The following is a 15790-nucleotide window of genomic DNA, read 5'->3' as shown; positions in this document are numbered from 1 at the left end:
GTCGTCCATCCCGTCTCAGTTGCGGCACCGAGCGCGCGCCAGTTTCCCCTGAAACCTTCCACATGAGCATGCCACGGACAACTCTAGAAGTGCGCCGAATGTGGAAGCATGCGACAGGTCGCCTTCCCCGAGCTGATGGTGCTGTCCAGGCACAAAAACAGGCCCGAGAGGCCGAGTGCCGGCAGAAACTGCGTACCAATGATCCGGCAGCCTTCTCAGACGCACTAAACCGCAAACGGTAATGCAAGCGCCGGTGGCGGGCGGATTCGACAAGCCACGCGGCCGAGTTAGCTTGTGATGTCAAACTCTTGCAATGTCGTTGCGGCGTCAACGTGATGATTGCGCAAGCGCGTTCGTCGAGGCGAACGCCCGCTTTTGGCGGAAGTTTCTCCAGCAGCACATTAGCATCAACTGCGACGTCTGTGACCACCTGTGGTTCGAGAGAAACCACTGTGATTAACGCATTGCGAAACTCATTTAAGTGCTCATTACACTCCTCCATAACCGGGATCATTCGAGGCACAATGTGCGGCATGTGAAATTAACGCTGTGCTAAACCCAAGCCAGATGTGTGTCTAACTTCATTAAAAAGCATGAAAATGTAACGAATATTGTGCAAGGCTTCCGTGCCACGTCGGGTTGAACCCACGGCTGGACCTGGGACCGCCAGTTTTAGCTTTCGCTGGCTAACCGCTTGCACAGAGTGCTCGGGTGGTGATTTTTTTATCTGACAGCACTAGAAAAACAACACGCGCCAATATTCATGAAGTCACCCGTATTTCTTCAGAAGTTATAATACTGTACTTTACACAGTACGAAGTACTCTAGACTTAGCTACGAGGAAGCTGGTTTGTGTCTAGAATGAAGAGTATGTTGGGCGTTTGCTAAATTAATAACAAAGTTATCGTGACCCATGCAATTTACTCAAGTACCATTGCTTTATGTAGGGCGTAACGTCATGCTCTTCGCAACCCCATTTCGATGTATCTTGGCAGAATTCAGCTGTTTTGCCAGCGTTTTGTATTTCTATAGAATTCAACTGTTTGGCCAGTGTCTATTTTGTGAACCCCATCTACTTCTAGCAGAGCAATTGCTCTAACAGGAGTGGATGTGCATGCTTTTGTTTTTTTTTGTAAATATTTCAATAAAGAAGCGTTGTCCTCGTCCTGAGAACTAAAATAGACCCTGACAGACCTTTATATCTGTTCGTGGAAAGAGATTAACGAGAGCAAATAACGGTTATGATAGTAGAATTTAGCGCAGAAAACAATTACGAAGAAAAAAACTTACCAAACAAAGTGCCACCTGCTGAACAAGCTCGCCCATCAAGCCACTCTTTTGAATTTCCTAAGATGATTTCCATTCAGGTTTACGCAAAGCAACTTTTTCTGTTTAATATCAGAAACGACCATGCCCAAGATGACTACGTATCACCGTTTGTGCAGCATCCTACACCGAATTGAGGAGACAATACGAATACTGGAATTATGCGCACCGAAATCACAATATACTCATGCAGCATGCTCCAGCGAAAACACTCGGGGAAGAATATGACCATCTGGTGTCCTCTAACGCCGATTTAAATCTAGGAACATGGGGGTTCTTTCATTTCGCTTCCATCTATGTACGACTACTGAGTTATTAGGAGCATGAATCACACAGTATGTTGGTAGGACTCTTATCACTGGCAAATTTTTAAAGTTTGCTTTGGTTTTTCATTTCTATTTAATTTCATTTTGTTACCATGAAAACCCTTTTAGGGGGTGTAAATAAGGAGTGGATGCTGAGAAAATATAGAAGACGGTCAACACGTATGTTAATTGCGAGATAGGTAATGTGTTACACCGTTGCAAAAATAAATTTCGGCAGGCAATTGGCGGAAGTATTGTGTAAAAAGTCGTTTCATTTAGATGGAGCCCGTATAAAGAACTTCTTGTACGTTTCATTGTTTCCACACGGTACATCGATTTTTTACCGTCTTGATAAGCCTTTTTACTTTTTCTTTTGTTTCTTCTCTCTGCTCTCAGTATAACATGCAGGACACCACCTGGAAACAATGTCTCAACAGTAGACATCGTTATATCGGTAAATGACGTAGCCACTGATGAGTTCCGAAAGTATGACGTCTTGGATCGTCATGTCATTACTGCTGGATTTGAATACAAGGTATGGTTTAGCTGCTGTCTTAGACAGCCGATTTACCTCGGTGACTCTTATGTATTATATAAAAAAATCTGCGCCTTTCCAGGCCTTTCGATTACACAGTAGTACTTTTTTGTTGTTGACACATTTTTGTTTTTGCGTGATATTTTGTTTAATAATTATTGATAACACGTGCATTTTATGCCTGTTATTTTGCATTTTGCTTTAACATTCTGTACTATCATCCTATTCTTCACAAAATTTTGCTAATCACCATATTACCCAATCCTCTTTTCAATAGCCTTACTTGAGACAGCTCAATTGTACAGGGCTCTAAAAAAATTCGGGGCAGATTTCAATCTATCGGCGTCTGGCAGGAGCACTCACCAGTCAGCGTTAGTGCGCCCAGATGTGTTTTTTGTGACCACTGACCATGGCGACATCGGCGTCACCACGTGCTCTACGCTAGTCAACCCACTGTTTCTCTTTTATTTCTCTCTACAATGGCACACACTTGAGAGCAACTGGTTACGTAAAAGGGTGAACCAACGCTGTCACTGAAGTAGCTATTGTAGCACGTGCGCGGGCGTCCTTTGCACAGCTACGGTGAAATGGAAGAGGGCACTGTGCAGCAGCGACTGCGTTAAAGGTAACGCTGCCGACGAAGGATTGAAAGATGAGCTAGTTGGTGGCCGTAGGACATTTTTTAAACAGAGCCACAACGACACGGATTGAAAAAAAGTAGAAGGGACAAACTACAGCGCTGTCTCGCAACTGAATGTTTATTAAAGGCACAAGAAAAAAAAAACAAGTACGCCCTCACAACAATGTGACCTTAGTAAATCAAAACAACCTACTACCCCCCCCCCTCCCCCTCAACGTTACTTCTGCGCTGTTTTAGTCTTGCTGTGATCAGATGGACCCTAGCTTCTCTGAACATGTCACGAGGCTGAAAGATCCCTCGTTTCCAAATGCTATCGTCCGGAAAACTGTCCACTCGGTGATCAAGCGAGTCGACATGAACGCAAACAATGTATCTTTTTCACCCAGTGCGGCAGCAGATGAATTTCGTAGCAATACCTCCCTCAACAACCAAACTATCTCACAACCTAAAAAACGTGGTCAGTCATTTTGAAGTCAGTGTGGCGTTTTCGGTGCCTATTGGGTTAATTGAGGTTTGTGCAATTGTTGAGCGAAGGCCTGCCACGTACTAGGCTGCTGACTCGCCGGTCTTGGGATCAAATCCGGGCTGCGGTGGCTGCATTTTTGACGGAGGCGAATATGCTTGAAGCTCGTGTCCTTAGATTAAGGTACATATTAAATGAGCCTTCCACTACGGCGTCTCTCAAAATAATGGGGTGATTTTGAGACGTTCAGTCCTAACAGGTATTTAAATAATGAATTGTGGGCGAAAACAAATGAAGCACTTGCCAGGAGTCGCCGAAGAACGACTGCAGAGTCGGACAAGTAACTCGCTTTGTCCAGTGTAAAAAAGATGTTGTGTACTCGACGTCCACATGTGGTCGAGTATACATAGCCCAAACGAGTAGACGCCTTGACATCAGGGATTCGGAACACAAGCGTTTGTTATAAGAGAATGCACACTCACTCGTGTACCAACACATTGCACTGTGCCATTGCACACCATTGTTTTATGGGGCTGTCGCAGGGGCTGTCAAACAATCGCGATGAAACCTGACAAGAAATAATTGAGGCTAAAAACATAAAGGGTTGATCAATGTGTTACCGTACCTTCCGTTGTCCTACATAATAGGGAGTTTATTTTCCTAGATAGTAGAGTATCTTATTATTCCCTGTCTTGGAAAGTATTCTGTTTTCCGGTTCCTTCCTGCTCAAATTGCAATCCTTGTTTACTGCTTTTTTGTGCTTTTATTTTGCTGTAATGTGGCTGCATGGGTGTGAGGTGTGTAGTGTGCTACTTCTTTATTGTGCTTCCAATAAACATTTAGTTGCGAGTGAGCGTCGTCGTTTGTCTCATCTTTTCTATCGTTTGATTATTTGTTGCGCGGCTTCAAAAGTTTTCAAGCTGCTGACGTTACCCGCCGCCACAAACGCTACATTTATGTCGATGGTTGCGACACCTGGTGCGTTTAATTAAGTATTTTTACACAGCTACGCAAGGTGCCTCGCGATTGCTGAGAAAATTTAGCATCTGTGACCAATGCCTCAGTCCCGGCAAAGAGACAACGGTGACAGTGCGTGTTCAAGACTCTGTGCCCAATATCTCAATCCTAGTTCTCTGTACCACGGAAGAGCAGGAACAGAGATTGTTAGCATAAGTAGATACGCGCGTTTGTAGAGGAGACTGGAAGAGTAAGGACAAGGTGCATTAGACTTGGCGAGCGTCGGAGCATGTCCACCATACGCGTGTCGTGCCTTGTGATGTACTTTAGACGAGCACTGCGTGAACCGCGACGCACACGGCAGCTGGCACCACGGGAGCGAGGGTCGGTAGAGAGCATGCGGCGAGGAAGTGGGACGTCAACACGCTTGCGGTACTTCAGCACGTTTTATGTTCCTAAATGAAGAATGTGCACTTATCATATCGAACCTTCAACTGATTTCGTTCCTTTTATAAACATTTCCGGAGTTCGCGTTTCATGGTATTGCTTAGGCGAGCTTGGTGTTTCGCACACTGCCGAATTGATGTAGAAAGAAGTGCGCTGTCTAGACTTGATGTGTCAGGGGCTGGAAGAAGCCCATTGCGATAGGTTTTCTGGAATGTAATTGCTGTTTATAACAATTTATATGACCACGGTTGTGCCATGTAACATGCCTTAATTTCAACTTTTTAATACCATGCCCTTGGCTCAGCCCTTCCCACCAGTTTTATTATGTTTCTATTATCTCAATCAGGGTTTTCAAAACTGTCACCGGCACTTGACAGCAACGCCTTCAAGATAGCAAAAAGTGTCACTCCGCGCTCATGTCACTCATAACGCTTACTGCGAAATGGGCGTACACAAAGAAAAAATGACATCATCACATAAGTACGTGATTGTGTGATTGAAGTATATATGGCACAATTTAGAGATAGCGTAACGCACAAGAGCACGATGAAAAGTATTATCTCACAAATCTTTGAAACAGCCTTTTGACAGAGCCAAATGTTTAGCCCAGGTGGTTCTCCCCAAGGTAGTTTTTAAACAGTATGCACGATGTTTTCTCTGATATGTGGGGTTTAACGTCCCAAAACCACCATATGATTATGAGAGACGCCGTAGTGGAGGGCTCCGGAAATTTCGACCACCTGGGGTTCTTTAACGTGCACCCAAATCTGAGCACACGGGCCTACAACATTTCCGCCTCCATCGGAAAGGCAGCTGCAGCAGCCGGGATTCAATCCCACGGCCTGCGGGTCAGCAGCCGAGTACCCTAGGCACTAGACCATAAAGTTCCATATTGCCAAGTTCTACTTAGCCTAGTATGAAACCTAAATTTTCACGCACTCTTCGGATAACTACTGAGTACAAAAATGATTTATTTATGGTTGCTAGGACCCCACACTGAGAGGCCTATTCCCGAATCACGGCCCGATAGCCGGAGGAACATCAATCACTCTTCATGGCATGGACCTTGACTCTGGATCCAAAACAAAGGTGACAATCGGCCCAACAAAATGCGAAATAAGAAGGTGAGTCAAGAGAATGTCGAACTTATTATTGCGATAGCAATTGTATAGATAGTCTCGGCTGGTTTTTGTGGTCCTATCAATTTCTGCGAGGCTAAAGATAGCTTCCAGGCATGTCGACACTAGTACTATTGTACATTTAAGAGACGAACAAATCACGAGCTCGAGGTAAGAGAGTACAGTTGCAAAACTAATTTTTCTAAGAGCACTTTTTTTCCCTAAACAGTTTCAGAATGTAATCGACAAACTGCTACCAAACAGTGTATAGTAGATAACGAAGTTTCTGCAGCCGCTCTTTGATGTCTCGTTCTGTCTGATTTTTATACAAAGTTTATTTCTTGTTACATAGTTTTTGTTTTATATTTTCAGTGTTATGCTTTTTATTCCATATAATAAAGATTGTTTTTTTGGTTGGTTATGTACATTGACACCCATATATGCCACTTTTGTTCTTTAAAGGGGCCCTGCAACACATTTTGGCCATGTTCCGAAAACACTGCCGATCGGTGGTAGAGGCTCCCGACAACACGCGAGCTGAATATTATAGCGGAACACGTGGCCTGGAATTCACAATAAATTAACATAATTAGCTGAAAATTGCTTTCTATTTTTTTTCTATTCTCTCGACAAATCTTCAAATCCCGGCTGCGGCGGCTGCATTTCCGATGGAGGCGGAAATGTTGTAGGCCCGTGTGCTCAGATTTGGGTGCACGTTAAAGAACCCCAGGTGGTCTAAATTTCCGGAGCCCTCCACTACGGCGTCTCTCATAATCATATGGTGGTTTTGGGACGTTAAACCCCACATATCAATCAATCTCGACAAATCACTCGTAAAAAGCCCATCTATCAGCAATCGGCTGCTTTGAACATGGCGCGCTCGGTCGTTACAGAGAACATCACGGGAGACCGCGACTTGTCCATGCGTGTGCAAAACGTTGGCGTGTGCGCGCTATCACACTGAAAAAGCCACGCATGCGAAGTAACAAAAAGAGCTCCAGGCCACGTGGCGCGCGTGACATTTTTCTTTGCCCCTGACATCCATCTCTGCTCAGCTTCCAGTGCTTTCGTCGGGACGAGAGAAGACAATTGCAGCATGCGACAAATTTTAATGACTCTACTCGCATTGGACGGATTCTTCAAATTTTTGCGGCATTGAATTCGTGAGGCAATAAGCTCTTTCACTGAATTCACTCCATGGAAACTTGAAAAATTCTTTCATGGCCTCTTTACAGGTGGTTGGGCTGATAGTATGATTAAGGAATCACGATCTCAAGTGCAAATGCTGAATGCTTAGTGATAAGAACATCTCAATTCCAGGTTGCTGTCATATAAATTCAGGCAACCAGTTGGTTCTAAACGCGAGTTCTTAGATTTTCTTGAGCAAATGCTGCAGATTTTTAGCTACCTTTATTTTGCTGTTGGTGACATGAATATCAGTACAGTTACTGATGACTTGTATGCAGTGGTTAACGAGGTTTTGATTATGTGATACGGATGCTAGAACTTGGATTCTGTGCCCACACGTATTCACCCGAAAACAGCTACGATAACTTCTGTGTAAGGTATATTAGTGCCTCAGAACTCATGGAAAGAGTGATATTTAGTGACATGAGTGATCATTTGTACGTGTTTTGCGTTGGTATTCATTTCAAGAGTAGACAAAAATAGGACGTAAGCAAATATCACGTGATAAATGATAATTTGCTTGACAACTTTTCACGGCAGGAGAAAATAAATGGAAATAAATTGGACTAGCGTGTGTGACGGCAGTAATCCTAATGAGGCCTGTGCAATTGGCTTTTATATTAAGTTAAATGTCAGTAATGATGAAGCTTTGTATGAAAGAATAAGAGAAAAAAAATTATCACACTTTCATTACTGCGCATGATTTAAACCTATTGAAGGAGTTCAAAAAGGTCCGAAATAAACAAACTGTATATATAAAGCAAGCAAAAATTATTACAAAAGCTTGTTTTTACATCAAACTAATGCAAAAATGATATAGGAAATGATAAACAGTCTAACAAGCAAAACGGCTGCAACAGATAGCGTTCAAGGTATTGAAATGAATGGAACTAAGCTAACAGGACAGTGTCTGGCTGATAATTTTAATCAGTATTTATACAATCAGAAAATACTGATAGCGAAGCTGTAGGAATACAGCAACCAACAAAATTCGTTAATTTACTAACTCTTTTGTGCTGCATCACGTCTCTCCGCTTGAAGCTGAACAGTTACTTAGTAGAATAAAACATGGTGCCGCTGCTGGCTATGATGATTTTAAAACTCAACTGAATAAATATGTTTCCAACCTATTAACAAAGTTTCAAACGCATATTATTAACCTCGTGTTCAACACGGGCCAATTAAAAATAGAAATTGGTGTACCTATATACAAATCTGGAGATAAAAACGTCCTTACAAATTAACAGCCAAAATCGGTATTGCCCACTTTTTCAAAAGTTTTGCGTGGGAAATTAATGATTGTATAACAGAGTTTCCAGGAAAATGCAGTATTGTATCTAGTTCACAGTTTGGATTTCAAAAACGCAAATCAACTGAGGAACCGCTACTTAACGCAAACGAGAAAATCATTCAAGATATTGAAAATAAAAAGTATACGTTAGGGTTGTTTCTAGATTTGCGAAAAGCGTTTGACTCGGCTTAACCATGGTGTATTATTTTTGGAACTGCACTTTTATGGCTTATGGGCCACGTTATTGAAATTAGTAACTATCTTGAGAAATGCTTCCAGGTTATAAATGTAAATAATTACTCCTCCGCATGGTTAAATGTAATAAATTGAGTGCCCCAAGGATGAGTGTTAGGTCATACATTCTTTTTGTTATACACCGAGGATATAAGGCAAATCGACCAAACCCGCGATATGGTAATGTTCGCGAATGACGAAAGTTCATTTTTTCAATTCGCGAACAAAAAGTGAAATTTAAAAAAAAGACTAATGATTATCTAGCTTTCCGAAGGGTTAAAAGAAAACTGCCTGAAATTAAGTGCCTCTAAAACAAAGTATACTTTATTTTTTCTGACCCAAATGAACGAGAACAATATGACATGCGTATTACCTACAGCACTGAGCATTATAGGCAAACACGTGAACAGAAATTCTTATGTTTTTGGTTCCTCTATTCTTTGACATGGTGATGTCATGTGAACCACTTGGCAATCGATATAGCTCGAGTACTATAATGTAACTGAAATATTTCCATATGAATACCTCATCGCCCAAGGAAAACTCTTCATTATATATTTTGGTCTACTCGAAAATTGCCTATTGTTCACTAGTATGGGGCACTATTATTCAACACAGCTATAATAGGCAAATTATACTATAAGAACGAATGCTGCATATTTATGAAAATTATACAGAGGATATCCAGGATTCACGTATACGGGAAATATTTATGCAACAAGGCGTGCCTATGGCCGATCAAGTTTACCTTCATAAAGTAATGCAGCATATACACCACAAGCTTGTATAAAGATACTGGCACGGTAGTGCACCCCAGTACGCGTTTGGGCAGCAGATAAGGAAGCTATTAGGAGAAGTTACAGGAAGCAATTATTGTCCCACGAAGCTATACAAATTCAGAACAATCAGAAAGGCATGATATTGGACAGATAGACATTGTAAGATCAAAAGAATGTATAAAACATTTCTCGTGAAGACGGCATGCGTGTTGTAGGCTGGCGTGATAGTTACTTTGTTGTACTACTGGCATTACCGCTTTCTATTGGTTACGCACGTGCGTTGTACAGACGTATTGATATTCGAAACATAACTGTAACGCGATACAAAGCTCTCTTTCGTTTACCTAGTGCATGTATACTGCGTTATTGAGTGAGTGATGTGTGTGATCCACTTTTTATGATATATGCATGTATAATGTGTATTCTGTGTTGATAGTGTAATGATGAATATATGCATTATTTGTAACAAGAAGTTTTCTTTGTTTTGTACTGAGCGCGAGTCAAATTCTTTTATTGAGCAAATTATTGCACATTGTTTTAAAAACGGGGTGCGAATTCAACGAGGACTTGACTCGTCAGACCTATATTAACTGTTCTCGCGGAAAATGCCCAGAAATAAAAATTCTGGTAATTTTGAGAGCACGCGTGACTGTATACTATGTATGTGTAGTAAACCTTAAAGGGCTAGTAAACAAATCCAAGGCCCAAAAATCGTCATAGGGAGAAATATGTGCACTATTCCTTCACGCTGCCACAAGAACTTAGCGAATAGGTGCTATGTTAAGGAAGTTACAGGGATTAGAACATTAGTTCCAGCCGGTTTCTTCCTCACTCTTCTCCCTCACTCTTCTCCCTCACTTGGGCGGGAAGGCGTAGTCCGTCGTCGTGACTCCGCCCACGGAGCAACGCTTTGTCGCCCGTGTTGCTCATGTGGTGGTGGAAGTGATTAGAGGAAAGAAAATACGCCTAATTTCTGCAGCCCGTTAGGGAGCACGGCACAGCGTCTTTGCTCATGTCGAGAGCGAAGCACGTCCGCGCGGGCGCTATGCTGAGCTGTAGTTGGGCTAGTAATGTACACGCGACAACTGCGACGCCAAAGCTGTATCACCGCAGGGCCAAGAAAAAAAGGGGCAGTTTCGTAGCTCTGGGTGGGAACAGGATCTGGCGTTTACTTCACTACTGTTTGTTGAGACCTGGTTTAGATCAATCGACGAGCTGCCTGCTGCGTCATGTCACGATCGCCGACTTTGCGTCACTGCACGTAAAACGATGATTGGTCAGGCGTAGGAAAGGAGTGCGGTACTTTTTTTTTTTTTTGAAACGGAGGTTCTGTGCAGCTTGCAACGTTGCAATATTCAGAAAGCCCCATCACTGCGGTCTCCTATACAAATTGCCGAGCTCGTTTTGGGGTGTGAACAAAAATAGAAGCCTGTTCACTGGCTCTTTAAAAAACTGTGGCACTTATAGATGACGTGCTCCGAGATGTCGTTAGCTACACTTTCATCAGAAAAGCGCGGAATAAAGAATAATGATGGTTCATTACACAACACTGGATTCTAAAGCAGTTCAGTGGCGTCAAAATCCCCGATGAGGTTGCATTTTTAAGTTTCTGTTTATTCCATGAGCCCTCATAAGTGTATATTAGTTGCAAAGCACCTTATGGCGGATTCCAATCAAGTGTGCGGCGTGACCACCCTTACTGAGCATGCCCAACAGTTGGCCCAAGTAGTGCCAGAACGCGCCCATGCACTTGCACGTTCCGGCCTTTGTACGGGGATAGGTAAGACACTGTGGCCTTTTCTCCTTACACTCGCTCAGCAATAATTTGACGCCCCGCCACGGTGGTCTAGTGGCTAAGGTACTGACGCGCAGGTCGCGGACTTGTATCCCGGCTGCGGCGGCTGCATTTTCGATGGAGGCGGAAAGGTTGTAGGCCCGTGTGTTCAGATTTAGGTGCACGTTAAAGAACCCCAGTTCGTCGAAATTTCCGGAGCCCTCCACTACGGCGTCTCCCATAATCATATGGTGGTTTTGGGACGTTAAACCCCACATATCTATCCAGCAATAATTTGATGGCGTCGAGGAACGAGATTCAGCAGACGAGCGATGAACCACCGAGTTGTATTCTAGTGAAAACGCACTGGCACACGTAATAGTGTGTTTAGGCCTGCGTAAGGGACTGGATAAGAGGCTCTGGACCTCTTTCTCTTACACTCTCTCATCATTCCGATACAAACGTGGTGCGCCGTCCTCGTGCTGCTTTCAATGGACTCATGGTCCCCTTTAGCACGAGGTGGTGTAATTTTTATTTTCAATATGATTTTATAGGCTCAAGAACACATTTCTGGAGTGCAGCTCGAGCCCCGTGAATAGCAGCTTCGTAGGCCAGAGCGTGCAAGTCAAACTCATCACGGATGACTTCGAAGTGCCTTTCACCTCGGTGAACGATTCGGGTTTCGCATTCACCTACAAGCCGGACCCAGTGATCTACAGCATTGCACCTAAGGAAGCATCTGTCAGGTAGGGCAAGCATTAGCAGCACTAAATGGCCAATTGTTCAATGAGTGCACTTCCAACTCAGTCGCGAGTACGAAATTTGTCACGGTTCTTTGCATTGGCAGTGATAAGAACTATACAGAAAAACTGTTCGCACAGCCTGGACTTGTCGTATCCCCTTTAGCGGCGTTTGTTAGGCTTATTTGCGCAACTTTTTTATGCTAGTTGTGCCAACCTGTCGCTATAAGAGAGCAAGAAACATTGCTACTAGGCTAGGTAGATTGAACGTTCTGCATAGTCATAACTTAACTGAATTACGGTATGGCATGCACGACTTTGATCAATCCCTTTCGCCAATGCACTACGGTGTTCAATGGATCGTTCGACATTCAGCATTCTTGAAGCACCATGAAAAGTATTACTTTTTTTCGAAATGAAAACCCATATCTGGAGTATCAGAGTTGATCGTTTTTATGTCATAAAGCATTGCATTGTAACTGCAGACAACCGAAAAAAAAAATTGGCAGATCCCACGTACAGTGGTAATCAACGATATGCGAAGCACGAATAAGAAAAGTTGATATGTCACTTTAAAATCAGCAAAACGTTATGAGGTGGAGGTAAATGATGCCGTACATGACTTCCGTCTCACGGGTATCATGTTTGGATGAGTCGCATACCTTCGTCATTTATTCACGTCACGTGATGCCAAATTTAGCATGTATGCAGCTATAGAAACGGCCGCGACTACGCTTTGAGCGTGGTAAGTTGTCATGTTCTTACATGACACGCGTGTCAGGAATATTATGTTTGCACCAGTCATATATTTCGTCATCTATTGACGTCATGTAACACCAAATTTGGTATATGTGGAGCTAGCAAAACAGCCGCGAGCGCATCATGAGGGGCCCAATATACTCCAATGTAGCGTTGACGTGCGCTCACGCTGGGCACAGCAACGCTACGTTAGCAAAACGCGAGCACTCTATAGTCTGACGCCAGGCGCAACCAGCGACCAGCGTCCGTCGGCGCGGCCCGACGGCAACCGGTGCGAAATTTGTGCCGATGCGTTACCCAGACAACACTGGCCTCCATCATTTTGTGACGGAGGGGCGCCGGACGCGCAAAAACGCGCATGCGTGAAAGCAACACAGCACGGCGCTTGCTTGCGAGTATATGGCAGGACCGATGCCTGGCGTGGCAACGCCGGCGTGACGCGACAAAATGAACGACGGCGAGCACGCGCACCGCGTCACGTCGAAATGTATTGGCGCCTTGACTGTGGCATGTAGTCATGCTCTGCACATGACACGCATGTCATGATTATCATGTTTGCACCAGTCACATACCTTCGTCATTTGTTGACGTCACGTAATACCAAATTTGGCATTTGTAAAGCAAGCGAAACGGCCGCGAGCGCATCATGAGTGTGGCATGCAGTAATGTTGTGACATCACACGCATGTCGTGATTATCATGTTTGCACCAGTATCATACCTTCGTCGTCCATTCACGTCCCGTAATACCAAATTTGGTATACGTTAAGCTAGCGAAACGGCCGCCAGCGCAACATGAGCGTGGCATGTAGTCATGTTGTTACATGACACGTATCTAATGACTGTCATGTTTGCACCAGTCACAAACCTTCGTCCACCATTCACGTACCGTAATACCAAATTTGTTATATGTGGCGCTAGCAAAACGGCACGAGCGCATCATGAGCGTGGTATGTAGTCATGTTGTTATATGACGCGCATGTCATGATTTTCATGTTAGGGTATGTCGCTTATGTTCGCCATGCACTCATATTATATTGTCACGGGGTCGTGACGTGGCCGAAGACAGGAGACTTCGTGTTGGGATTTAACTGTTTATTTGGGCGAACCTGTGCCCGGTAGACGGAAAGTCTAATTACAGCAGCAGTCTTGCACAGATAGCAGTCTCGGACTGATAGCGGCGAACGCAGCGTCGGCCTTCGATCAACAACTGACAAGCGGCGAAGCGCGTCGGCATTTATACCCTTGCCGTCGAATGTTCTAGCGTTATCGCTGGTGGTGGCGTAGGTTCCAGAACAATCTGTACCGTTCGCACAGTGGGCGTGATCTTATCGAAATGATCTACTACAGTCCGGAACCTTCTCGAAACCTGCAGGCGCGGTTTGCGCCGAGAATCGTGTGGTGTTTCGGAACGATAACGAAAACTTGTGCAATGGAACGTGGCATTGCCCCCCTCTGAAAAAAGGCATCGTCCCGATGCTTTAACTAAAGATGAGGGTAAAATAATAATGCAAGAAAGTACAATGAATAAATTACAATACAACAATAATACAAAAAACACTGTTTCAGTTTGTTAACGTGCATGAAACGGCTTGAGGCGCGCGACATGGACCACTTCAGGTCGCCGTCGGCGTCGTTGAGAGTTCGTGATGCCGTCGGGGACAACCTCGTAATCAAGTGGGCCGAGACGTCGAACCACCTTGTACGGTCCGAAGTACCGTCGCAGAAGCTTTTCACTTAGTCCACGTCGGCGTATCGGCGTCCACACCCAAACACGTTCACCGGGCTGGTATTCCACGAAGCGTCGTCGAAGGTTGTAACGGTGGCTGTCGGTCGTCTGTTGATTCTTGATACGGAGACGCGCAAGTTGTCGGGCTTCTTCGGCGCGTTGAGGGTACTCGCTCACATCGAGGTTTTCTTCGTCGGTGACGTTGGGTAACATGGCATCGAGCGTCGTTGCCGGGCTCCTTCCGTAGACCAATTTGTATGGAGATATCTGCGTCGTCTCCTGCACCGCCGTGTTGTATGCGAAGGTCACATACGGAAGAATGGCGTCCCACGTCTTGTGTTCGACATCGACGTACATTGACAGCATGTCGGCGATCGTCTTGTTAAGCCGCTCGGTGAGGCCGTTGGTCTGTGGGTGGTACGCTGTCGTCCGGCGGTGGTTTGTTTGGCTGTATGCCAAGATCGCTTGAGTTGAGTCGGCAGTGAATGCCGTTCCTCTGTCGGTGATAAGGACTTCCGGGGCGCCGTGACGTAGGACGATATTTTCGACGAAGAACTTAGCTACCTCGGATGCACTGCCTTTTGGCAGGGCTTTTGTCTCGGCGTAGCGGGTGAGGTAGTCGGCAGCTACCACGATCCACTTGTTTCCGAAAGCCGACGTCGGGAACGGCCCCAGTAGATCCATACCAATCTGCTGGAAAGGTCGGCAAGGTGGATCAATTGGCTGCAGAAGTCCCGCTGGCCTTGTCGGCGGTGTCTTGCGTCGCTGACAGTCCCGGCATGTCCTCACATAACGAGTGACGTCGGTGGTAAGACGTGGCCAGTAGTACCTTTCTTGAATCCTCGCGAGCGTGCGGGAAACACCGAGGTGCCCTGCCGTCGGATCGTCGTGCAGGGCCTGCAGGAGTTCTGGTCGCAGAGCTGAAGGCACCACAAGGAGGTACTTAGCTCGAAGCGGTGAAAAGTTTTTCTTTTGTAGAAGACCGTTTCGTAGAAAGAACGACGCAAGTGCGCGCTTGAATACCTTCGGGACTTCGGCGGTCCTGCCTTCGAGGTATTCTATTAGGGCTTTAAGTTCCGGGTCGGCCCGCTGTCGTTCAGCGAAGTCGTCGGTAGTTATCGTTCCCAAGAAGTAGTCGTCATCCAGGTCGTCGGGTAGCGGTTGGTCGACAGGCGCACGAGAGAGACAGTCAGCGTCGGAGTGTTTTTTGCCGGACTTGTAAATGACAGTAATGTCATATTCTTGAAGTCTCAGGCTCCATCGTGCGAGGCGACCTGAAGGGTCCTTCAAGGTGGCTAGCCAACACAAGGCGTGGTGGTCGCTCACAACTTTGAAGGGCCTGCCGTAGAGGTAGGGGCGAAATTTCGACGTAGCCCAGATGATGGCGAGGCACTCCTTTTCTGTTGTGGAATAATTTGCTTCTGCTTTGGATAGCGATCGGCTGGCGTAACTAATAATCCTTTCAAGTCCGTCAGCCCTCTGCACAAGAACGGCGCCAAGACCTACG

At 45.1% G+C, this 15790-nt stretch overlaps 1 protein-coding gene across 3 annotated transcripts in view; it reads left to right on the top strand.

Annotated features, from left to right (window-relative positions):
- The window catches only part of LOC119173675 (hepatocyte growth factor receptor-like), a 181491-nt gene that overhangs the window by 94626 nt on the left and 71075 nt on the right, over positions 1-15790 (top strand). For all 3 annotated transcript variants that reach the window (XM_075896063.1, XM_075896064.1, XM_075896065.1), the window contains exons 7-9: positions 2028-2166; positions 5661-5797; positions 11612-11803. In XM_075896063.1, coding sequence (XP_075752178.1) covers positions 2028-2166; positions 5661-5797; positions 11612-11803 — 468 coding nt within the window. The remainder of the gene's footprint in view (positions 1-2027; positions 2167-5660; positions 5798-11611; positions 11804-15790) is intronic.

The sequence above is a fragment of the Rhipicephalus microplus genome, chromosome 5, assembly GCF_043290135.1.
Source record: "Rhipicephalus microplus isolate Deutch F79 chromosome 5, USDA_Rmic, whole genome shotgun sequence".
Lineage (NCBI taxonomy): Eukaryota > Metazoa > Arthropoda > Arachnida > Ixodida > Ixodidae > Rhipicephalus > Rhipicephalus microplus.
The sequence above is the reverse complement of the archived record's forward strand: the minus strand, read 5'-3'. Positions and strand labels throughout refer to the sequence as shown.